Genomic DNA, 25,254 nt, shown 5'->3' with positions numbered 1-25,254 from the left:
CGAGTTTACGCGGCCCCCAGGGCTGAGGAGGCCGCTAGAGTTCAGGGAAGGCCTCGTTAGGCCGAGCGATCTAGTCGAGGCCGCGTAGGCCCGAAGCCAGTGACTCCTGTCACCTGACGGGGCGGACTGCCAAACGCCGCCCCCGCCGCTTCACCACTCGCTGACTGGGCCGCGCCCCCGCAGGCCGCACTGTCATTGGCGGCTGCGGGCGTGCCCTGGCCGCGGTGCATCGACAGTGGGAGGCCTCGAGAGGCGCGATTGACCCGGACCTCGCCGGGAAACCTGCACGGCTGGCGGAGGGGGCACTGAGGATCGTGATCCCCGTCTGGCCGAGGATCTTCGCAAGGGCCGGTAAGGCCGAAGCTTGAGGTAAACAGCGGGGAGGAGGGCGGGAGGCCTGGGAGAAGCCCAGTGCACGCCCCTCCCCCTGGGAATTCGATCGTTGGGCCCACTTGGCCCTGCAACTACCCTGGAGTGGGAAATTGGCCGATCCATGGCCCCCTGAACTTGTGCCTAATGAAATACTAAACGTTGGCTCCTCAGAATTGAAAGTAACTGCCTCCCCGGATAAGACGAGTCCCTCAGGGAGGTATCAGGTTCAATGATCAGCGCTTGAACCCCCTGATTAAAAGCCATAATTGAAGCGCTGTGTTCACTGGGAATGTCTAAAGCTTCAAAGGAAATCGTATGGCGCCTCAATGATATTTAATTACTCTATTTAAAGTGCTAAGAAATGGCTATGTGCAGCGCTATATTTAATGACTATTTAAAGTACTAAGAAATGGCTATGTGCAGCGCTATATTTAATGACTATTTAAAGTGCTAAGAAATGGCTATGTGCAGCGCTATATTTAATGACTATTTCAAGTGCTAAGAAATGGCTATGTGCAGTGCTATATTTAATGACTATTTAACGCACTATAAAAATTTGCTGTGTTGTGTTTGACCACCAGGTGGTGCGCTTGAACTCATACCCGATCTAAGGTATTTTAGCACTGCCAATTTAAACACACTGAAAAGTTTTGACCCTAATGTGATGTAAAAGAAAAACGATTGTTTTCCCCTGAAAGAAAAGAAAAACATGATAAAAGGATAAGATAAAGCTTATCTAACTATTTTCTAACTCCATGGTGTAGTGTCGTTTTTAGTGGTGGTACGCTGGAGTGCTGAGGTGAGTGTGATGCAAGCACGACATGTTACCTGGAATGAGGCCTTTCCACCTGAGCCAAGCTACCATAGGTCTTTAGGTCCAACAGTGGTGTCCAAAATTGCTCCGAAGGTGATGTTCGTAGAAGGGTGCAGACATGACTTTTCCTCTTTCAGAGTCAGGCCCAACTCGGCAAACAGTCTTGTACATGCCACTGTGTACGACTGAACAGCCGCATGTGAAAGCGCTTTCATTAGCCAACCATCCAGGTAAAGAAACACCCGATGCCTTTGCTTCTCCTTAAAAGCTGCTACTGGAGCCAGGCATTTGGTAAAAACTCTTGGAGCCGACTTGAGGCCAATTGGCAGTATCTTGAACTGGTAATGGCTTCCGGCTACAGCAAATTGAAGGTACTGCATCGGACGCCATTGCCATAAGTGCTTGCGTACCAGAAAGAAACAGGAATAGAATCCCTCCCTCTCTGGGAGTTTGGCACCAGTTCTATTGCTCCTTTTCGGGGCATTATAGGAATTTCCAAACACATGAGATGTAGGTGTTTTGCAGTCGTGGAGGTGTACAAGGTGGGATATGCAGAAACTCCAACGTATGGCCGAATTGTATTAGAATGAGGACCCATCGGTCCATGGTTATTTTTTGCCACTGGTGAAGGTGAAAATACATTTTCCCCCCTAGAGGAACTTGTGGAAAGGTGGGAATAAAAATAGCCAGAGCCTGAAGATCTTCATTGACGTGGTTAGGTATCTTTTCCCTGACATCCTGCTCTTCCTCTGGGGGCAGATTTAGAATACGCCCCTGACTGTGGCGGTCGTTGAACACATAGTTGTTGATACGGCTGGGAAGATGTAGCGTATAAGGGGCATCTATATGGCTGATATCCTCCCCTGTAGGAAGGAAGGCCCCTTCCTCTAGCTCAGCATTTCCCAAACTGTGGTCCGCGGACCCCCAGGGGTCTGTTACACATTCCCAGGGGGTCCGCAGGACTTGACTGCCTACCGTCGTTGTAAAAAACGAAACGCCCATGCGCCCTCACAGCACATAAGAGGTGAGAATGTTGTTGGCGTCAGGGGGCAAGATTACAATACAATCTGATCAATCACAATTCAGCTTTAGGTGCAAGCTGAAGGGTGATTGGCCTTATTTTATTATTCGCTTCTGCCGGTCACCTGACGTTGCGCTCGCACGGCAGTGCGTGCGCTTCCTCTTCTGTTTGTGGACAGGCCCAGGGCATTTTACTACCATATGCCCCATTTACCCTGAAAGCATGGTACAGCTGTGCCTCGTGTGTCGAGATTGAAGAGCATTGGAGCACCTCGAACAGGCAGGAGGGCTCTTCTCCGTCTGGAACTGCATGCAAGTGTTTAATTAGTGTGTACGCATTTACAGTAAAAGCGCGCACATGCTTTAAAAACGTGTTTCCTTTCATGAGCGCCTCGTGTAACACAGCTGCCAAGGTTTCAGATTGCTGTGTGTGACATTTTCATAATTTAAAGTAATTATAAGTGACATTTCAACGACTATGGGTGATACTTTCTCCCGAGTAAAATGAAGCAATGGGAAACATAGAGACTGTATTAATTATTTCCTAATGACTTTTAGCTCACACTGATAAAATTCTTTAATAGCTGAGCGGCCTACCGCCCAGGGTCCACCGTGCTGCCCGCTACTTGCAAATTCAGTGGCCCACATCATAATACACAAAAAAAGACTGCACAGTTCTCAGTGACACGGCCGCAGGCAGCACTGGATGACCACTGTGCACCTTTAAAGGCATAACAAGTTAAGTACAACTAGGAGAATCAGGCATAGTACCGTACTTCTTAGAATGGAGAGCCAGTGCCGCGGCAAGAGCCCGGCCTGCAGTCATGGACTCTCACTCCCGTGGCAAGCACCGCCCGCCAGGCCTCAATTCTGGCAGGTACACACATTGGACTGGTGACAGTGCTCTGGGCTGAGGACAACCACTCCAGCCGCCGCCGCGGTCCGTGGTTCTCTCTCAGCCTGGCCGCCGGGTCAATCCGGTCACAGCGGGATCAATTTAATTAATAATTACCGCCGCTGTGCGAGCGGCTCTTCCAACATCTTGCCAGCAGGAGGTACTTTTACGAGTCTGCCGCTGGTAGTTGGATCGGGCCCAGTCACGGATCATAACTGCCCTGGTACCATGATTACTCCTCACTGCAGTGCAAATTTCATAACATGCCGCCCATTTGCGCAGCAGCAGATTTTGTTCTCAAAAACACAGTGCCTGGGAATGGAACTAGCCATGGGGCTGCCCTGGCACTGACTCTTTACGCCAGTCAGTGAATGTAATGAGCCTCGGGCCATACCTTCTGAAGTGCACACACTCAAGTGGACTCTGCTGGTAAGAGCTCAAATGCCTTCTGAGAGCCTCTGCCTTTACAAAGTGTCCCTGTGTGCCTTTTGAGCGCCAGGCTGCAGCTCACACCCCTCTTCCCCAGCAGCACAACACAGAGCACTTGGACACTGACATACCAGTGTCCCAAAATCAGATGGCAGGGTTGGTATAAATAAGAAAAGGATAGGAGGAGGCGTAGAAGCACCTGCGAAAGAGGCATGTTTTGTCTTTGTGTTTAGAGTCTGTCCGAACCACAGCAAGACTTCAAAGTAAACGCGACACTTCCTTTCTTTACATTTCAATTGAGCAGAACACTTTTAAAGAAATGCACTGTAAAAACAGAGGCCTTTCCTTCTTTTCATGTCTGCGTGCAAACCTGCTTGTCCTTTCTGCTCAATTGAAAGGATTCAAACACGTTGCTACGGTTGCTGTGGATTTGCTACAAGCAAGCGTGAAACTCTTGTTCCTTCCTTCCCCTCTTGGTTACTTTCCAACAAGAGTGGCAGCTGGGCATTGAGTCTGATTCCCGAGGTCGGTACACGTGACGTCATCTGATTAGCACGGCCTCGGATTAGAATAGAGCCAGTAGCTGTCGTCATATTTACAGGCTGCTTTTCATTAGGTGCCAGGCCATTACATTAAGCACACGGAGTCACCGCGCTGCTATATTCTCCAGCTTTCACTCAGTATCGTCCATCGAGCCTCCCGGCCAGCTACAGCAGGCAGCAAGCTGGTCGTGTGGAAGGGGTGCTGAAGTGTGTCAATGCATTTTAGTGCGGTGATTACGGTTTTAATTTTTTGAAATTTAAATTGTACAAATTGCTTGGGGGTCCCCGGCTTCCAGTAGTGATTCAGTGGGGGTCCTCAGGAGTCAAAAGTTCGGGAACCACTGCTCTAGCTCCTTTAAAGAGCACTTTCCAATACTAAAGCGTCCCTAAAGCCTTCGCAGTGTCAGTAGCTTTCTTAATATCCTGTAGTGCATTGTCGATGTGCTTCCCAAATAAAGCTTCATCGAATGGAAGGTCTAGGATCTTATTCTGAACTTCCGGTCCAAACGAAGTAGCTCAGAGCCATCCTTGATGGCGTAACACCGCTGCACCCCGCAGCGATCTGAATGCTGTAGTTGCGATATCCATTGCACAATCTATAACCTCTGAAGATCCTCTCTCGCCCTACTGGAGAATTTTCTTAACTTCTGCTTTGCTCTCTTCAGGAAGCTGATCCATATACGGAGCCGTGTCACACCACATTTGTCTATCATATCCATCCAATATGGCAAGGGCATTAGCTGCTCTGACCATCAGAGCGAACATTGATGAAAAGCGCTTACCGGCGTTACCCAGGTGCCTGAGATTGCAGAATCCGGTTTGGGATGCTCCACCAAACAGGCTGGAGCATCCTCTGGGGCCTTGTATTTATTTTCCAACCAGCACTGGTGTCACTGTCGCTGGTGTCCTCAAGCCCTTGTGTTCTTCTTCCCAAACATGTTACTGATTTCCTCAAGGGCTCTTTAAAATCATAAACAAAACAGTCCGTTTGGGTAGCCGGCACTGGTAGATCAAATCTCTTGGCAGCTCTCTCTAACAAGTTTAGAAAACCACCAATATCCTCTGATGGCGAGTCAACGGGCACCAGAGAAGGAGAAGAAGGCGTGGGAATGAGGTAGTCGTCCCATTCTCTATGCGGATCTCTAAGCTCTCCCTCTTCCTGATCATCATCCGTAGTACCCGGATCCTGTTGAGGGACTGATTGAGGTGATTTCTGCAGAGGTTCCGCCAGTTTGAACCCTCTTTGGAGCAGACAGAAAAGAATATGGACGTGGGACGAATGACCGTATTTCCTGAGGTACAGGTGTTGGGGGAAATCTCTTCCTGTAGTCAGCCAACATGAATTGTAGGTCTGTTAACAAAGATGAAGGCATGCAAACTACCTCCTCCTGATAATTCTGGTGGTATTGTTGCGGAGTAATATAGTCTTGAAATTTCCCATTTTCCTCCTCAAAATCATCCTCTTGTCACTTAAAATGCAGCTAGGATGGGCTACTTGGGTAGCCGAAGGGCCCATCATCTTCTCCCTCAGAATCCTGCTCTTCCAACAGGTGAGAAGTCAAAAGAGGTGTAACCTTGCTAGGTGAGGTAATTTCTGTGTAATTTTCCTTGTTCTAGCTTTCTCAGTTTTATGCAGTGTTTTTTCCCTATCGACGAGAACGCCTACGAAACTATCGTCAGGGAAGCAGCTGTTGGCGGTGACTTGGAAACCATTGGCGATGGGAAATGGTTTCCAAGTCACCGCACATTGGACTGGTGACAGTGCTCTGGGCTGAGGACAACCACTCCAGCCGCCGCCGCGGTCCGTGGTTCTCTCTCAGCCTGGCCGCCGGGTCAATCCGGTCACAGCGGGATCAATTTAATTAATAATTACCGCCGCTGTGCGAGCGGCTCTTCCAACATCTTGCCAGCAGGAGGTACTTTTACGAGTCTGCCGCTGGTAGTTGGATCGGGCCCAGTCACGGATCATAACTGCCCTGGTACCATGATTACTCCTCACTGCAGTGCAAATTTCATAACATGCCGCCCATTTGCGCAGCAGCAGATTTTGTTCTCAAAAACACAGTGCCTGGGAATGGAACTAGCCATGGGGCAGCCCTGGCACTGACTCTTTACGCCAGTCAGTGAATGTAATGAGCCTCGGGCCATACCTTCTGAAGTGCACACACTCAAGTGGACTCTGCTGGTAAGAGCTCAAATGCCTTCTGAGAGCCTCTGCCTTTACAAAGTGTCCCTGTGTGCCTTTTGAGCGCCAGGCTGCAGCTCACACCCCTCTTCCCCAGCAGCACAACACAGAGCACTTGGACACTGACATACCAGTGTCCCAAAATCAGATGGCAGGGTTGGTATAAATAAGAAAAGGATAGGAGGAGGCGTAGAAGCACCTGCGAAAGAGGCATGTTTTGTCTTTGTGTTTAGAGTCTGTCCGAACCACAGCAAGACTTCAAAGTAAACGCGACACTTCCTTTCTTTACATTTCAATTGAGCAGAACACTTTTAAAGAAATGCACTGTAAAAACAGAGGCCTTTCCTTCTTTTCATGTCTGCGTGCAAACCTGCTTGTCCTTTCTGCTCAATTGAAAGGATTCAAACACGTTGCTACGGTTGCTGTGGATTTGCTACAAGCAAGCGTGAAACTCTTGTTCCTTCCTTCCCCTCTTGGTTACTTTTCAACAAGAGTGGCAGCTGGGCATTGAGTCGGATTCCCGAGGTCGGTACACGTGACGTCATCTGATTAGCACGGCCTCGGATTAGAATAGAGCCAGTAGCTGTCGTCATATTTACAGGCTGCTTTTCATTAGGTGCCAGGCCATTACATTAAGCACACGGAGTCACCGCGCTGCTATATTCTCCAGCTTTCACTCAGTATCGTCCATCGAGCCTCCCGGCCAGCTACAGCAGGCAGCAAGCTGGTCGTGTGGAAGGGGTGCTGAAGTGTGTCAATGCATTTTAGTGCGGTGATTACGGTTTTAATTTTTTTAAATTTAAATTGTACAAATTGCTTGGGGGTCCCCGGCTTCCAGTAGTGATTCAGTGGGGGTCCTCAGGAGTCAAAAGTTCGGGAACCACTGCTCTAGCTCCTTTAAAGAGCACTTTCCAATACTAAAGCGTCCCTAAAGCCTTCGCAGTGTCAGTAGCTTTCTTAATATCCTGTAGTGCATTGTCGATGTGCTTCCCAAATAAAGCTTCATCGAATGGAAGGTCTAGGATCTTATTCTGAACTTCCGGTCCAAACGAAGTAGCTCAGAGCCATCCTTGATGGCGTAACACCGCTGCACCCCGCAGCGATCTGAATGCTGTAGTTGCGATATCCATTGCACAATCTATAACCTCTGAAGATCCTCTCTCGCCCTACTGGAGAATTTTCTTAACTTCTGCTTTGCTCTCTTCAGGAAGCTGATCCATATACGGAGCCGTGTCACACCACATTTGTCTATCATATCCATCCAATATGGCAAGGGCATTAGCTGCTCTGACCATCAGAGCGAACATTGATGAAAAGCGCTTACCGGCGTTACCCAGGTGCCTGAGATTGCAGAATCCGGTTTGGGATGCTCCACCAAACAGGCTGGAGCATCCTCTGGGGCCTTGTATTTATTTTCCAACCAGCACTGGTGTCACTGTCGCTGGTGTCCTCAAGCCCTTGTGTTCTTCTTCCCAAACATGTTACTGATTTCCTCAAGGGCTCTTTAAAATCATAAACAAAACAGTCCGTTTGGGTAGCCGGCACTGGTAGATCAAATCTCTTGGCAGCTCTCTCTAACAAGTTTAGAAAACCACCAATATCCTCTGATGGCGAGTCAACGGGCACCAGAGAAGGAGAAGAAGGCGTGGGAATGAGGTAGTCGTCCCATTCTCTATGCGGATCTCTAAGCTCTCCCTCTTCCTGATCATCATCCGTAGTACCCGGATCCTGTTGAGGGACTGATTGAGGTGATTTCTGCAGAGGTTCCGCCAGTTTGAACCCTCTTTGGAGCAGACAGAAAAGAATATGGACGTGGGACGAATGACCGTATTTCCTGAGGTACAGGTGTTGGGGGAAATCTCTTCCTGTAGTCAGCCAACATGAATTGTAGGTCTGTTAACAAAGATGAAGGCATGCAAACTACCTCCTCCTGATAATTCTGGTGGTATTGTTGCGGAGTAATATAGTCTTGAAATTTCCCATTTTCCTCCTCAAAATCATCCTCTTGTCACTTAAAATGCAGCTAGGATGGGCTACTTGGGTAGCCGAAGGGCCCATCATCTTCTCCCTCAGAATCCTGCTCTTCCAACAGGTGAGAAGTCAAAAGAGGTGTAACCTTGCTAGGTGAGGTAATTTCTGTGTAATTTTCCTTGTTCTAGCTTTCTCAGTTTTATGCAGTGTTTTTTCCCTATCGACGAGAACGCCTACGAAACTATCGTCAGGGAAGCAGCTGTTGGCGGTGACTTGGAAACCATTGGCGATGGGAAAACCGCCGTCAATGTCGTTGTTGCCGTCATTTCCATCGGCGCGGTCGTCAACGTATTCATCATCATCATCGATGATACCGGCATCGACATCTTACAAGACGGTGACAAAACCTTAGACGACAGAGTCCCCAATACTGCAGTCGACACTGACTCTTTCTTCGACGACAGGAGAACTTCCACCCTTGTCAACGACAGGAGAACTTCCACCCTCGTCGACGACAGGGATGGTTTCGCCGACGGTACCGTTGACGAAGGAGCTTTTGTCAACGGCTTTCCTTCAGGAGGCAATGAAGAAGGGTTTTTGAAGGAGTGCCTGACTTGAGGGGGTGTATTAAGCAGCTCAGAACTCGCCTTTTTTGGTTGTTTTTCCCCGATGAATGTCCCCTCCTCTCCTTTTCATGTTTGTGAGGAGATTTTGAGGGACTGTGCCCATACGACCCATGAGAGGGTTTTTTAAGGGCCTTTCCTGGACGCTCACCAGTTGAATGGGTGTGAGATGATCGTCTCCTCTTATGGGAACTCCTGGATGGAAAAGAGGATGGCTCATCACTGCCCTCACTTTAAATCACCTCTTTTCTAGCTTTGAGTTTCTGAAGCCATATAAGAAGGTGCCCTTCACGAACCCTTAAGGTTTTATTGGAAAAGGTACGACATACCATGCATTCCTTTGCCTTATGGTTTGGATACAGGCAATAAATACAGTGTTCATAAAGGTCAGCTATATAAAAGCTTTTCTTTGAGCAGGTAGCACAGGTTTAAAAAGACCCTTTTTTTCTTTTCCAACATAATTATGCCAGAATGTTGACCAACCAGCATTGAAGATGGATCCTGCAGTTGTAGAATGCTGTAATGAAGCCAATACCTCTTTCTAAATTCACTAAGAAGAAGAAAATCCTGAGCAGCACTCAGAGGAGACTGCCTAGCACAATGTGCGGTAGAAAATCTGAAGGTCTAAAGTTCTCTCAAGAGTGTTCTAGAGGGTGAAGGGTCCTGATTGGTTCAGGAATTACTTTTGGTCTCTTTTACAAAACGGGATATACGTTACAAAACTGAAATGGGCATAGACCTAGTTTCTGCTTTGTATTGGTTTAGCATTGCTTTTTTGATGTACCGGGGACTCCCATCTCGACGACGGGGAATGGTTCAAGCATGTGAATCTATGAAAGTTTCAAAACTGGAGTAACCCTATTTATCAACCTAATAATAATGAATGATCAGAGAAATACAATAAGGCTGTAAACCATGCCTTGCAGCTTCCATGTTGCTATTTGATTTTGATTCAAAGCTCACTGCTATATTAGGATTGAAACTTAATTACAATTAACAAAAAAGTCCATGTGACAAAACAGTATACTGAGCTGTCTAGATAAAAAAAAAAAAAAAAAATTATTTGCATGTTACACGTTGTGTTGCGCTGGAGGAACACTATCCCTCTGCACTACTTTATGAGTCAAAACTCAGAGACAAAACTCAGATCTCTGGAACCGATACATTATTTGCCAGCCTTAAACTTACGTTTTTAGCCTATAAATTGCTGGCACACAAGGGATCTGAAGTCTGCGCCTTTAACCCTGTAAGACGTCAGAATAAAACCCCACCACACCTCCCCAGAGTGTGGCCCCTGGTGATGTGACGCCTGTAAAATTAGAGTCTCAGGTGTAGCATATAACGGAGCATGTACTTTGAAGTGTAAAGAAGAATTAACAAAAGGAAATAAAATGCTAAATTGTAGATTGATGCCATGGTAAATGATAAACCGTATAAGAAGTAATTTCTTAAAGTACCTTTTTCACTTATGGCTTTTTAATCTTTGTTTAGGGAAGTAATGCAGAAAACGCATTATTTTGTCACAATGTCCTTAAAATTAATTTGGGGGGGGGGGGGGCAGACCTGCAAAGCCTCTGAAGAGTGTGAGGCTTAGTTGGGACACCATTAGAATACTGCCTTTGTTTTTTTTAGCAAATGAATGAGAAAAATATGTTATGTAATAGTAATGTATTTTTTTCTGATTTTTCTTTGGGGGAAGAGGGCAGCCTCAGTCCCCCCCCTCCCCCCACTCCCCAAAGCTCTGATGAGAGAGTTAAGTTCACTCGCTCCTTTAACTTTGGGGCACATGCTACACCCCACCAGTTTCACACATCACCAGCCATCACTGGTCAAGGCTGGCTCGAGACAGATGTCCAGGATGAGGGATCTAACTTGCACAAAAGGCTATTGTGTGGTTCTTGGCACAGGAGAAGCGATGAAAGATAAATGTTGCAAGCAAAACTCATACAATAAAAATGTCATCTAAAGTATTTGGTACTTGTCACAAGTACAAATAAACAACGTTTTACGAGCAATAGGGTATTCAAAGGAAAAAGAAAATGTCACAAATAAGGAGAAACAAAATAATGCATCCACTCTGACACACCTCTTCTTTTCTCTTCATGATCACTGCAAATATTTTGGTTTGATTGTCCGTCTCCTGTGACATTCGATAATGGCCAAACAAGATTGCGTCTGTTCTGAAAGGTTAAAGAAAGAAATTAACAGACAACTCTGAAAATAAAACCTAGCAAGCATAAACACACATTTCAATCAAACATAAATCCTGGTCAAGTGTATAAACAGAAATATTTACAGAAGCATATCCTTTTCTTTCAATTTTTATTCCAGTTATGGATATATTTACTGTAGAAGATTTAACACTTTAGCAATATCAATTACGCCATGCATTTGAATATTTCTCGTTGGAAAACAAAAAGAGAAGCATAAGTCAAAAGTGAGATTGGGTAAGGGCATTACTTGAGTGGAAGCACAATCTGCAACATGAAGAAAGGTGGTCTTGTGATGGACAGCATCACTGCAGAGCACACCAGTGCATTAACATCTCACGGGCTGCATCTCACTGACACAATATGCAGCCCGTGCTAGTTTTGTTCAGTATGCAACTTTAACTTACAGTAACTAGTTCACATCATCAGACAAACAGCCCACTCTACAACGTTCCTAATAGTCACTTGATAGTTTATGAACTGGGTTGTAGTGATAGGGTGCTGAGGCACCACTCAACCTACTCTCCTTTGCTGTAACCTTAAGCGATTTAAAACAAGTGGCTGGCAGTAGCAGTGTGGATGTTGGCAGGGGAAAAATATTCTCTCAAATCGATTGATCTCAGATACATACAAGCTGAGGAAATTGCTGGGTGTTGGTTTAGCAGATGGCGTACATGTAAATGTTGTACAATGTACATAGTCAACATGTGGGACTGTAACCATAATCTTGTACCTCACAGAACGGATGAGGGGTCTGAAATGACTTATTCCTTACAGGACCACGTACAGCTTGTGTGTATGGTGAACAGTAAGAGAAGGTGAAATATTTGCTATCAAAGCAAGTGAGGATATTCTACTCAACAATCAAAGTTATTAATGTGAAATTTATATAATTTCACACACAGGTATATCTAAGTATTCCACTCTCCGACAAGACTAGAACAATAGCAATACAGATGCCTATCAGTGCACTGCATTCAGAGGTATGTATGGCTTAATATATCCAAAGATATGCTGCCAAAATGGTCTCTGCAGCTGGAAATTCAATTAAAGACCTTGCCACTTCAAAGACTTGGGAAATGGGAAAAAACGACAAAAATTCTATATGATAAACGTCAGTATTTTAGTCTCTAGATTCTTGGGTGCTAAGATCTGTACTATAGCAGTTCGTCCAACATCCATGCACACAGCTGAGAACAAAACAAGGCATCCAACTCATACAGCTCTTTAGATCAACATTGTTAATAAATACCATGGTTATATTCCTCATTAGGGGCAAACGTGCGAATCCAGGATTATGCAAGGAGAGACTACTTGACCAGCTGATGCTTGTGAGGTTTTAACCCCCATCTGGATGCGAAGGCACAGCATTCCACTTTGCATTAACATAATGGGGTCATGCCATCTTCACTGCTGTCAAGATTGCAACTCATATTGCGCTGATGACTCAGATCTTGCAGCAATACATCTAGTTAGATTGCTGAATGCCAGAAGTGTTGTGCTCTTACTAAATCCGAGGCATAAAAAAGAATACCTATTTGGCGTGCAATTACACTTTCTGGATTTTGGTGATATTACTTTGTACAGATGTCTTGGTTCATGAACACACTGATGAGAAGTAGGCTCTAGAGCTAGAGGAAATTTGACGCACAGGTGGGTTCATGGAGCAAAAATGAACCTCGCCCAGTTTGACCAGCTGATGGAACTGCTCTTGCAGGAACTAAAGGCAAATCTCAGCACTGCTGGAAGGGCAGACAGACAAAAGTACCATATATCCTATACAGTGGCGTAACGAAACTTGCAGGGGGCCCCCTGCAAGTTACATGGAGGGTGCCCCCCATGCTCCGGACCACAGTGCCGGAGAGGGGCACCTGGTTCAGGGGACCCCCCTGCAGCGCGGGGACTGCGGGGGCTATTGTTATGCCACTTACCCATAGGGAATCTGTATATGATAATCTGATGCGACACACCTCAAATCAAACCAGCTTCCCCAGAAGAATGGCCATGTAACAGTAGACGACACATATTAAAGAAAGGTCCTAAAACGGCAAAAAACGCAAAATGCAGGATGCTTCTTTGAATGCCAACCTATGACAGTACCAACAAACTTTAACAGAATTTCACAAAAGGGTAAATTTATTAGTTGATCCCCTGTCACAAAGCACGCGATGCACCTGTAGTGTATACAGATCATTTTTTATCAGCGTCAATTGATGTGATAAAAGATGTGATAAAAGAAATAGCTAGGAATTGCTTGGGTCTTTAAATCAAACATTAAAGGTAGAAAAATGCATTCCTGTTGACATGGAGTGACCTTCCAGAAATGTATCGAAGGCCTGAGCCATCTTTAAACAAGCAGTTTGCGATGCCGGCTGTAAGAGCGCTGGAGGACTTAACCAGGCTCAGAGGCACAGCTATCATTGGTGGAGCCGGTGCAGTGGAACTAGTGCCCAGGGGCGTGAGGGGCCAACTGCACTGTATAATGGCTGCATTTGACTACTCAACCTGTAAGCAGGAGGATAGTTTTCCTTACTTGCATTAGGGCCGTATGCACCATTGCTACGCACTGACCACCTGTGTCATTTATGCAGCAGTTTGAATAAAATCTCCTGGCAGTTGCTTATCTATTTTCTTAGTCAAGTCTTGGTATGCAGGACATTCAAAGATCCCAGACTTGGAGCTGATGAACATCATGTTTTAACAAAACCGATTAATTACACCCATCTTTTAAAAATCTGAGGTGTAGAACAATTCATTTTAAAAGCATTTAATTAGAGACGTGTTTTACAAACAAAAAACATAAAACAACTGGTCCTACAGAGCATGGTTGTTAGCACTTAATCTTCAAACTAACAAAAACCAGCATTGCCTGTCACGTGGGCTGTCTGCGTTATTATTTCTGGAAACTGACACAATCAATTCATCAACAGAGCCTCTTTGATAAGTAAATCACTGTCTTCGTCGATGGACCAAGCTGAAGAGTTGGGGTACAAGCAACAGTGCTTAGTTTGTAAAATATTAAGTCCAGGAGCCCACACCCATTTCTCCCAGCTCCATCCACTTCCTCCACTGGCTCCACCCACTTACTCTATTGGCTCCACCCACATCCTCAACTGGCACTGCTGAAAACCAAATGTAATACCCGATCTGAATTTCAGCAAGGGAGACTTCTAACTTTCTAACCTGTACCATGCTGTTTACATCTAGCGCTTTGATGGCAGTTCATAGCTCACTGTGCTAGATCATGACTGTATCCTATTAATTGCACAGTAACAAAAGGGTCTCTGTGACATAAGCAGCATTTTACTGAGTTATATTGGCACATTTATTGTTGCCTGAAAACTGTTGGATATACAAGGAACTCTGCAGTGCTTTAAAAGTGCTGCACTGCTATAAAAGTGGCCCCCCAGCCTTCCACCCTCCCGGTACAGCTTGACCGGCCTTGATGTAGATCATGTATTAAGGACAGATGGAGGTCTGTGCTAAAGGGAACAGGGTAGTCTTTACATTAAGGGCAAGTAGCTCACTATGTGTAGCAAAGAGTAGTCTGCCACCATTCGGTATTATGGAAAAGCAGCACAATGTGTGCAGTAAGGACACTTGACACCATCTCTGCATTTGAGGAAGGTGGGTGGCCTCTGTGTTCAGGGCAGGCAGCACATGCTCCTTTCCAAGGGCTCCTCTTATAACCCTCACTGTTCCACGGTGTCACACACCATCGTCCTCCTTAACCACAAGGACCTCGGGACCCTCGCTCGTCCACAGACCCAGACTTCTCCAATAACCTGCACCCCCACTCCGTGACAATGCAGCCCCAGAGACCCTGTTACTTTGATTTGTCCCTTTACAGCCGGCTACTGTGCCCGCCGTACCGACTGCAGCCTTGGCCCATTAAGCTTTCAATGTTCACATGCACTTTGGAAACGTAATACAAGTACTGCATAGTCAAATCAATTGACACGGTTATACAGATATTGTTTACTTACAATTTGTAAAACAGTAAGTGCCAAGGCTCAAAGTTTTACTTAGAAGAGAATGGCCGGTGCTACTGAATGTCAGCGTGTAGAATGCCAAGTCTACCAGGGTCAGACTAGCCTACAGGGCAAGTAGGTAGTGACCAATGGGCTGGTCAGACAGGTCAGTGTGTGGCCCATTTATTTTGGCTGTTTGTGGAGTGTTTTATGGTCGACTGGGCTGGATTTTTCCTGTTGATTTCCCTGGTATTGAAACAAACATTATCTGCAGCAAGCTCAAATCCATGCCAAATTACATAGCTTGAAAAGTACTTATATAACTTTTTTTACAAGTTCTAAGGCTGAATATGAAGGCTGCATACTCTTGAATCCACCGTATTCCTTTTTAATCCACCCCCAAAACTCTCCCTACCACGTTTTCTCATTCTTGCAGGTTCCTTCTCATCCCTGCTTTTTTCCCCCTTGTCACAGTTTTTCTGTCTTGTTCCATTTTAATCTATCACAAAATCTTTCGATTTGCATGCAGGGCAGTCCACCTTAGGGAAAAGAACATTTTTAAGTGCAACACATTTGAAAGACTGTTACCTGAGGCACAATATATCCAACAGTCAGAGCTCCTCAATCAAGTTTGACAACCGGAGGCCCGGAAAGTCTGCACTTCTTACACTGGGTTTGCAAACTAAATGTGTTTAGTTCATATCAGCCATGACTTTATACACAGATCTGTTGTTTCTGCGTTCTACCTATCTGCGCAACCCGAGTCAGGCTGCATGACATGTGGCTTTATTCAGCCATAGGAAGACTTGTGGTTCTGTGACTGTTCTCATACATACCAATCTGGGCCTGAGGCAGTGAAAGTTGGCCTTTGCTTTCTGCATAATGTGTCTTTCAAGTGAGGTGACACAAAACCCTTGTAGCTTAGCGAGAAGAATAACATTTTAGCCAGGCATTAACCGTAGGGCTCTCTAACTAATATTTGAGATTAATGACCTTGCAGTAGGGTTCCGCCAATCCTACGTAACATGAGGTGACATCCTGTAGTCCTGTCATTTAGGGCTCGCCCCCTGATGAGGCACATAAAATCAGTATTGAGTTTTATGACCACAGATGTAATACCTGACTGACTCCTTCCCAGCTCTTCTAGCCTTTCAGAGGCTTGTTGGGAAGGGGTCATATTTCCTCAGGTGGGCGACTGCCTCTGGATGACAGAGGGGAAAGCAGACAGAAAGGAGGGTGTGCGGAGAACATAAAGAACAAAATAAGCGTAGGTCTCTTCGATTCAACATCGAGAGAGGGGGCGAGCAGCTAGTGCCCACAGCTGGCGCCTGCTAGAGGACAATGTAGTGTGATCGTTTAAGTGCAGAGGTGGTGTACAAGGAGAGACTTAAAACGGAGGGAGGCCCGAATAAATAATACACACAATGTGCATAAACTCTAACTGGGAATTTCTAAGCGAATATATGGTGAGTCCCCACCTACTGCACAATGATGTGACATGCAACGTAGCGACATTCCATACTTGCTTCGCCTTCAAAGTTCACAAACACTACTACTAGCACCATGTTACAAAATCGCTACTTACTGGGACTGCCTTTTAGTTTTAATTATTCTGAGGCCTGATGCGAAACACGCTGCTTTGTTCATGTCGTCGGTTGAAAAGAGCTGCGGCTGCGCAGTAGGCTTGGGCGGGCACGGCGATAAATACTGATCCCATTGGTCCGACTCAGGACACACACTTGCTGATTTGCCAAGTAGGGACAGAGCGGGCTAATAATATAGTTTGTAAGCGGTCATCATTGGTAGCGCTTGATTGGAGTGACCTGTAATTTACAATGAGGCAGGGACCCTGGCAGTTTCTCAGTATGTGCCTCATAAGGCGGGCTGCTGCAGCGTCCAAGTTGTAATAGTTTACACACAATCACGTGCGAGATCAGCTCTTCTCCAGTGAGACCCGAGTGAATTTAATGAGCAGCCAATATCGAGTGTAGAGCCGGCCCTGAAAATGAAGTGCCGGTGCTGCTTAGCACCGGAAACCACTGCACAAATTAAGCACTGACACGCAGGAACTCCGAGCAGCCACAGAGTACTGTGCTGAGGGGGCCCCCTGCTTCTCGGGCAGTTAGAAACAGGTGAGAGCACTGGAAAGGACGACATATGCCAATGGGAATGATTAGAACAGTAGGGGAAATAGAAGGTCGCCCTATTTCAGCAGTCAACGCAAAAGTAAATGATATTATATACATTTATTTTGTATGTAACCAACTCAAGCTTAAACAACAAACACAACTAGCAAAAGATTGTTTTAATGCTTTCCAAAATGATAGCAAAGGGTGCCCCCCTGAACAAAATCTGGCAGGCGCGTACATAACTTTGGACCAAAGAGTTCACATTTTCTATCCCTCAGTGACTGGCACACACTTCAAGAACCACGTTGAGAAATACATCTGCAAAGAGCGATAACAGGGGATGCTATGCATTAAGTAGGATGGCCCCATCATATGAGCTGCCTGCTGGGCAAATTTAAAATTATAACGGGGGTGCAGAAATCATTTCAGTGTTTATGGGGCGGTGGTATTCAAGAACCAAAAGCACATGCGCTTTTACAGGCCTTGATCTCCTCAGGATCGGCGAGGCACCTCATAAAATGGTTATACCTGGCCTTGAGGGAGATGGCGGAAACCGTCTACCAATCCTACTACAGAAATGGGAGGTACTAGTAAAACACAATTTGTCTGGAGCAGACTGGAAGAAGGCACTGAGATCACCCCAGAAGATAAGTAGAAAAGCCAGCTTTAAATACACCCAATTGAATATCCTCCACATGACCTACCTCACTCCACACAGACTTGACTTAATGCTGGCTAGTGGTGAACAGTAGTGCGCTCGCTGTGCACACATAGATGTGGATTTTAAGCATATGTTGTGGGATTGCCCATCCGGACCAGACTACTGGCAGCGTGTCCTGGCAGTATTACACAAGCTCCTCGCGTGTACCAGTCCTTGCACGATAGAAGCCTGCTTGTTGGTGTTATTTCCCAGGCCAATGACCAAAAAGGTAGGTACCCGATTTATAGACCTGCCATTGGTCCTGGTCAAAAGAAGAATAGCGTTAAGATAGAAATCCCACTCAGGTCCCAACATTACAAGCTGGGAAAAAGATTTAACGATCTGGGCTCGGGCGGAGGAAAGAGCCTTAATTGAGGAAGATGAAAGAGGGATGAGGTGTCGCTACATAGCAGACTTATGGTTAGAAGTACTACGATAATGTAACGCGAGTGATGTAGAGGAAAGGAGTAGCTCTCCTGAACCCACACAGCCTGCCATATCACCATGATCAGCGAAAATAAAAACACCTCCCATCCAGGACCTACCCAGGACGATACCTCAGTGCCTCCTTTTGGGCTCTCTAGCAGGCATAGCTTAGAACACTACAGGGTATTGAATATATGTTATCTACCTGTCCCGAGGATAATTTTTCTGTTGCAAATTTAGCCAGGCTGGCTTAACTGGGTGCAATTGTTGTTTGTTGTTTTAAGAGCAGCTGTTTTACATACATATAGCTGGATTTTGGACCTCGGCTTAGGTCCATATGCATGAGAAGCGGATTCCCTAGAATCTGCCTAATATTTGCAACAGTTGATGTTGAATCTTGATTGTTGAATTTGTGCTCAAGTCAGCAGTAGTAATGATGCCCTCTTTGCATAAGTAATTTGATATTATGGAGGTTTAGTGACCAGCAGTGGCTTGTATGATTATTTGTGTAAAGTAAATTGTAAACTCAATTAAAAAAAATATATTTTTTAAAAGTAGGATGGCGGCATTCCATTGTGACACAAACACCAAAATCAGACATTTAAAACTCCAGCACTCACTGGTGGCCTAAGGTTGGGCATGTAAAGGTCACTTTCCATAGCCCAAACATCGGGCTGCATTCTGGTTTTTTTGCAGATGATGCAGCAGTGCTCAACGGAGGTCCACGTAAAAGGCATTCCAACTGTCCTCTCAGAGTTCATAAACACCAACAATATTCATAATGGAGTCTGGGCCCAGAAAAAGTACTGTGCGCAGCAGGCACAGCCTTAATCTACAGTCTCGATTTACCATCACTTTGTGGTTTAACGCTCATGCGGGATATATAGCCACGATTCATACCTCTGCACCTGCTGATGAACACTCGAGAAAACCAGAGTTTGAAGGCCGCGCAAGGGAGATTAAAGCACTAGCTTTGGGCCCAGTAGCATGAGTAGAGGATGGGCTGCCATTAGCTTCAGGTCACTAGCCATTAACCATCCACTAGCTTATTTAGTCATGTGATGGCCCAAAGATACGCATCTCCTGGACCACTGACCCACGATGCAAATTTGTGTAATATCTGTTTAGCAATGAAAATCAAATCCTTCCTAAGCTATACGATGTAGTAATAGCGAGACACAGGCATTAAACAATGCAGCAGACAGTTGCAATTTGCAGAGGACTTCCGAACCTAGCATGCAAAAAAAGTGTGTTAAAACCCAGCCTCACACCGTTTCCTCCCCTCTAAGAGGGATCCTTGCATATTAACATTCAAAGACATGTCTTGGTCATTTATTTGAAGAGTTTTATATAGCGCTGGCTAGACCTGGAGGTATCAGAGTGCTTTACATGAGGTTAGTGTTAGAAAAAAATAGTGTTACATAATTACATCAGTTACTAGAGCATAGCATAACACGGAAACAAGTCACATGGAGCATAGAAGGTAGTGGGGGGAAGAGTCAAGCGGCTGGAAAGCAGATCATGTGTGGCAGACCGGCAATGGAAGATAGTACTTCAGGGGACACCAAAAAAGTCAGAGTTAATGAGTCAACAAACCGGATGGGGTCAAGTAATCACAACATCCAGTGCCAGACTCACTCACTGTGTCGGATCACCTTGAATATGGAGCGGGTCCGAAGGAGGGGGCGTAAAGGGTGTCTCGCAGTGACCATTCAGGATGAGAGGGGTGTAGGCGTCCCAAGGGGGGGTCGACTTGAGGCAATGGTCAGTCTGGCGACAAAAGGCGCAGACCAGCGGCATACATCGATCAGAGAATCGGTCTAAGCCGCCAAGATGGAGGACCCAGGTCTTGGACCCCAATAACCATCACAGAATGGTGGGATTGCAGATACACAAAAATCCTATCCAAAAGCCACAAGGAAACCAACCCCATGGAGCAGGACTGGATGGGGAGGCAGCCACAGGATCAAGGAGGGAGGAAGGCTGGCGATCGCCGATCTCTCTCGGGTCGTCACGTACAAACACTCGGGGCTACAAGGGCTGCAGTGTCTCCATTCAACGTGATGTATTGTCAGGGGAAGTCAGCTCGGGAGCCCAGGCAGCAGACCAGGAAGAGGGAGGCAGCTGCGGGGTCAGGAGGGCGCGCTCACTCAGAATCGAAAGGGAAAACAAGCTCGGGGGCTGAGGGCAGCAGCATCGCGGCATTCTAGTTGCTGCTTTGTAGGGGGAACAAGACTCGTGCGTCCCAGACGCAGTCTCGGAAGGCGTAGCAGGATGCCGAGCAACCGTGGTTAAGCCCGGAAGGCCGGTGACGGCCAGAGGGGTGATCCCCAGCTCATCTCCTCTCAGCTACCTAGGCAGCTCAACCGGGCATCAGCCGTGTTGAATTGGCTCCGCTATCGGCAGATTTTCGGTGTTCATCGGAAGGCGAGGGAAGAAGACGTTGCGGGGAGACGAGAAACTGTGACCATGTCCGGAGAGTAGGTGACGGCCGAGGGGGTGAGCTACAGCCCATCTCCTCTACAGCTAAATAGGCAGCTCCACCGGCATAGGCCATGTTGCTAGGGCCCCGCTATCGGTAGGTTTTCAAGGTTCCTCAGAAGTTGCTGAAACCGGCAGCAAATTCGATTGACTGAATTGGAGAAGGACCGCAGTTCATAGATCCCCAGGGGTGTAGAAGGTCTAAGGGGGGCTTGATTCCAGGGGTTAGAGCCAAAAAGGAAATCCCTAGCCAGGGAGCTCCCGGCCGGAGCTCCTCACCTGTCGGCCATCTTGATCTTTTATCAATTACAGGCACAATAGTTCTTAGACTGTGGTTTCGTGACTGCTGAGAGTCCCTGAATTCCACCACCACATTCTCACTGCTTAGCCACGGAGCAGAAAGTATACGAATTTGGTGATTTTATGCACAGATAGAACTCATTTCGAACCGTATTAAAAAAGCCCACACCCTGGCTGGCCAAACTAATGTCATGAAAGATGTTAATGGTGTGTGATATATGATGTCATCGGTGACGTCATTTGTGATGGGTTCTAATTATCTTTTGCACTTACAGTTGTGATGCACAGTGACTGGCGCTTCAACTCTGTGCACGTTTTTAGATCTAGAAGAAACTAAGTCCGGGTATAAAGCAAACCAATGTAAAGAAAGAGACTGAGATGACTTCCACAGAATGTCATGGGTTACAAAGGTCACTTCATATAAGAGATGGTCACTTTTAGTTCACAGCTGCATAAAAAGTGCATCACAATCACGGTGAAAGATAAATTGGTAACAGTTCTTTCTTGCTTCACTGCTGCCCGGATGACTTTCATGCGCAATCAGTATTCTAGGACACTGGGCATGTTGTAAGTGGGAGGGGGGCTTTAGAGTTGTTTTACAGTGTTTAAGGCCAACCATGGCATGTGTTTCAGTCTATATAGTGATACATCAAACACACAAAAGGTGATGGGAGGCTGCTTGCAATACGTCTAATCACTGGCAATAGCTTGGGGTAACACTCTCACCCATTGTTCCTTTGCCCACTATGCCACCTCAGTTTGGACTCAGCCATTTGCAAACAGGCTCGACCCTGCTGCAGAAGGAACAGTAGAGCTGCACTGCCAGGCCAGGTCCTCCCTGTATGGGAACACAAGCAGCCCAGGACCGGTTTCACACTGACTGGGGCTCTTCAGTTGGGTGTAGCTTGGGTCCAGAAGCACAGTGAGGCTAGGATGCATTTCTGGCCATGCACGTCAAGCCGAAGTGCTCCTATTGGAGCAGGGTCAAGAACTGATTTGCATATGGCTGGGCCCAAACTAAGGTGACATAGTGGGCAAAACAGTGTTGGGAGGGATTAACAGTAGTCAGACATACTGCAAGCATTCCTCTCGTCACGTTTTGTGTGTTTGATACAAAGTGATACAAACAAGTGAAAGCCAGAGATGGACAGTTGAACTAATTAAAAGATGGAGACAGGCTAATTTGGCTAGGCAGACGGCAGCAGAGTAAGGAGAATTGATGGGTCTCTTGCCAGAACCCGTCAGTGAGGAGTTCCTGGTCTGGTTTGACAAACTACGTCTGCGTAGCTGAAACATCAGGCAACAGTTAGAATGGGTGAGTGGTTACGGGAGGCAAGGGAAACAGCAACATGCCCAGTGTTTTGCCCTACTGAGTACCAAAGGATGCTCTGTCGGACAATGATCCCTGCCAGTGAGACAGATGAACTCTAGATCAAATCCTACCATGTAGTCCTGTAAGTTGTCTGTTACCTAATTAGTCTCGTGCAGGGGGCCAGGAGAACACCTGACCCCTCAGGATCATAAAGCAGCACTGCTCTAGGGGCCTTCATGCTGGTCAAGGAGGACTTGACCCTGGGCTGAGAGATCACAGAGCCCTATTGTGGTCTGGCCAGTGAGCCCATTGACTGATGCAGAGGAATGCGGGCCCTTCTTCAACCTGGTTTGTGAATTCATGACCCCGAGTGGAGAGGACACGGCTGTGCTACATTCAGGTCAGTGATTTTCTTTTCTTGAGTTGAGGTGATAGCACTCTACTTCACAGTAGTGGCCCAGTTTGTGGACCCTAGACAGAGATCACAGAGCCCTACTTCACTGTGGTCGAATTGTTCATCGTTTTAAAGACTAAAGGTGAAAAAGCCCTGCTCACACTGGTTTATGGGATCATGGCGAGAGTTACAGGACACTACTTCACTCTGGCAGTGAGTTCATGAACTTCATGGACCTTAGGGCCAGTGGTACAACAACCCTGCTTCAACCTGGTTTGTGAATTAATGACCCCGGGTTAAGAGGACAGGGAGGGGCGTTATTCGGGTCAAGGAGTTCATTTCCCTGGGCGTGAAGTGGCAGTGCCCCACTTTACACTGGTCAACAAGTTCATGGACCCTAGGTCACAGAGCCCTACTTTACATTGGTACCATTGTTCATGAGGGTAGGGGTAAGAGGACACAAAGTCCTTCTCACTACAGTTTGTGGGTTCATGACCCCGGAGTGAGCGTCAACAGAACCTTACTTCACTCTGGTCAATGATTTCAGAAACCCTAGGATGGCACAGGTCCCTAGTTCTATCCTGAATTCCTGCATGGGTGGGGTCACAAAGGGCTACTCACACTGGTTTTGTGGGTTTATGATCCTCAGGTGAGAGGTCACAGAACTCTGTTTTAGCATATGTATTGCAGCCGTCAATGGTTAAAGAGCCTTGCTGTGATTAAACATGGACTCTATATCCCTGTCGTGGTAAGAGTTCAGAGCCTTGCCTCTCTGTGATGAGGTTCCTGGACCCCGGCAGAAGTGCAGCAGACAAACTAACTCTGATGTCATCGACTCACTGCACTGTTGGTCAACGATTTAGCAACAGCTCTCGCGGAGCTTGGTATAAAAGGGGAAACTGAGTGACCGAACAATACGGAGAAGGAAGCAATCGGCGAGAGCTAGAAGTGGTGTGACGCCCTGCCCCTGGGAGCTCAGTGCTAGCAGCTTTTAAAGAAAAACAATGTGCATGCGGCGTTAGTCTGATAAAGAAAATGAGGAGGAGGTCGGCGTCACCAAAGGATAATACTTCTACATACACAACATAACGATCTCCGCAGTAAGTCGTGCCCCCCCAAAAAAATTCCCTCCAATACAAAAACATGAACGGTTAAAAGTAGGAAGCAAAAGAGGCATAAGATGTTACAGTGAGTTAAGCACTCGCTGCTGGGACACAACACTACGCTTTTCATCCTTCAAAGGAGGATATGTGTCTACCATAAAGTTGGGCATGCGTAGCACGTTTTATTTCTAAAGTTATGATGAGGTAAAAACTGCAGTAGAAAGAAATACATAAAAGGCAAGCTGCTTTAATGAACCTCAACAGAGCTGTGGCTCATTCCCCATCTCTGGGAGGGTTCAGGGAGGCGCTCCTCCCTGCATCCCCACCCGGAAAAGGATATACACTTAGAAGAGAGGGTTACTAAGCTGTTTTATCAGCGGCACCCACTGCCTACAGACAGGAGCTGGAGGGAGGGCGAGGGCGAATGACAGCAGACATCCGAGCAGTCCCTGGTTCCTGAGGCAGGGGTCAGTGCCGGAAGGTGTGTGCGTGTCCCAGGACATGGAGGATGTTGGGGGGTCACTCGTCTGCTCCGAGTACTTACTGCTTACAAATGGTGAGAAGCCCCACCCATGACCCATCACCAGGGCCCTTCAAAAGAGTACAGCTAACATACCCCCATTACGCAAGAAGTACCAGTGTGTATTCCATAGCCATGCGAGAGCCTGGCAGTTTCAGCATGGGTGCCCCTTACTAAGGATGAGGCCTCATCAGACCTTCGTAATCCCACAAGAATGTCATTGTCTGTTGGTGCATTACATCCCCTAAGAACAAGTGTGTACATCGCCTCCCCAGACATCAGAGGGTGTGTGTTCTGTCATCACCGGATCAGGCTAATATAAGTGAAGTAAGTGTTAGTATACACGATTTCCGACTACAAGTTTGCTGCTGAGAACTGCTGGTACTCTCGAATTATAGACCTGTAGATATAGATATTCCAGTGCCGCTGGGAAGCAGGAATACTCTAGGTTTCAAATTAATTAATGGCCAGAGCTTCCTCAGAACATGCCAGTGTACACCACAATATAGATCCCTCTCCGCTACTCGCGTGCCAGGTCCAAAGGGACCCCTTGTCTCGGAGAACCAGAGAGGCGCATCCTCACGCTCCACCTTTGCACCTTTGACAATGTGCAGCGCAACATGAGCCTCCTCTCCTGCTGCTACGCCGGAATGCGGACTCTGGGCTCAAACCAACGTGAAAGTGAGTAGCAACTCTCAGGGAGGTGGACTGAGCCTGTGTGTGCCGCCGCCGCTTCTGACAAGGCTCTGCCGGCTGCACTCTGTCCCTGCTCTTCCTCCCCAGCTGTCTGCGAGCTCTATCCTGCCGGCTGCCCTCGCTCCATCACCTGCATTCCCTCTGCTCTCTGTCCCTCCGAC

The 25,254-nt window shown here is 46.8% G+C and overlaps 1 protein-coding gene across 1 annotated transcript in view; it reads right to left on the bottom strand.

Annotated features, from left to right (window-relative positions):
- The window catches only part of FBXO9 (F-box protein 9), a 518,999-nt gene that overhangs the window by 157,132 nt on the left and 336,613 nt on the right, over positions 1-25,254 (bottom strand). Inside the window, exon 11 of the mRNA XM_085610843.1 lies at positions 10,938-11,031. Coding sequence (XP_085466969.1) covers positions 10,938-11,031 — 94 coding nt within the window. The remainder of the gene's footprint in view (positions 1-10,937; positions 11,032-25,254) is intronic.

The sequence above is a fragment of the Triturus cristatus genome, chromosome 6, assembly GCF_964204655.1.
Source record: "Triturus cristatus chromosome 6, aTriCri1.1, whole genome shotgun sequence".
NCBI lineage: Eukaryota > Metazoa > Chordata > Amphibia > Caudata > Salamandridae > Triturus > Triturus cristatus.
Note: the sequence above shows the minus strand (reverse complement) of the source record. Positions and strands in the feature narration are given on the sequence as shown.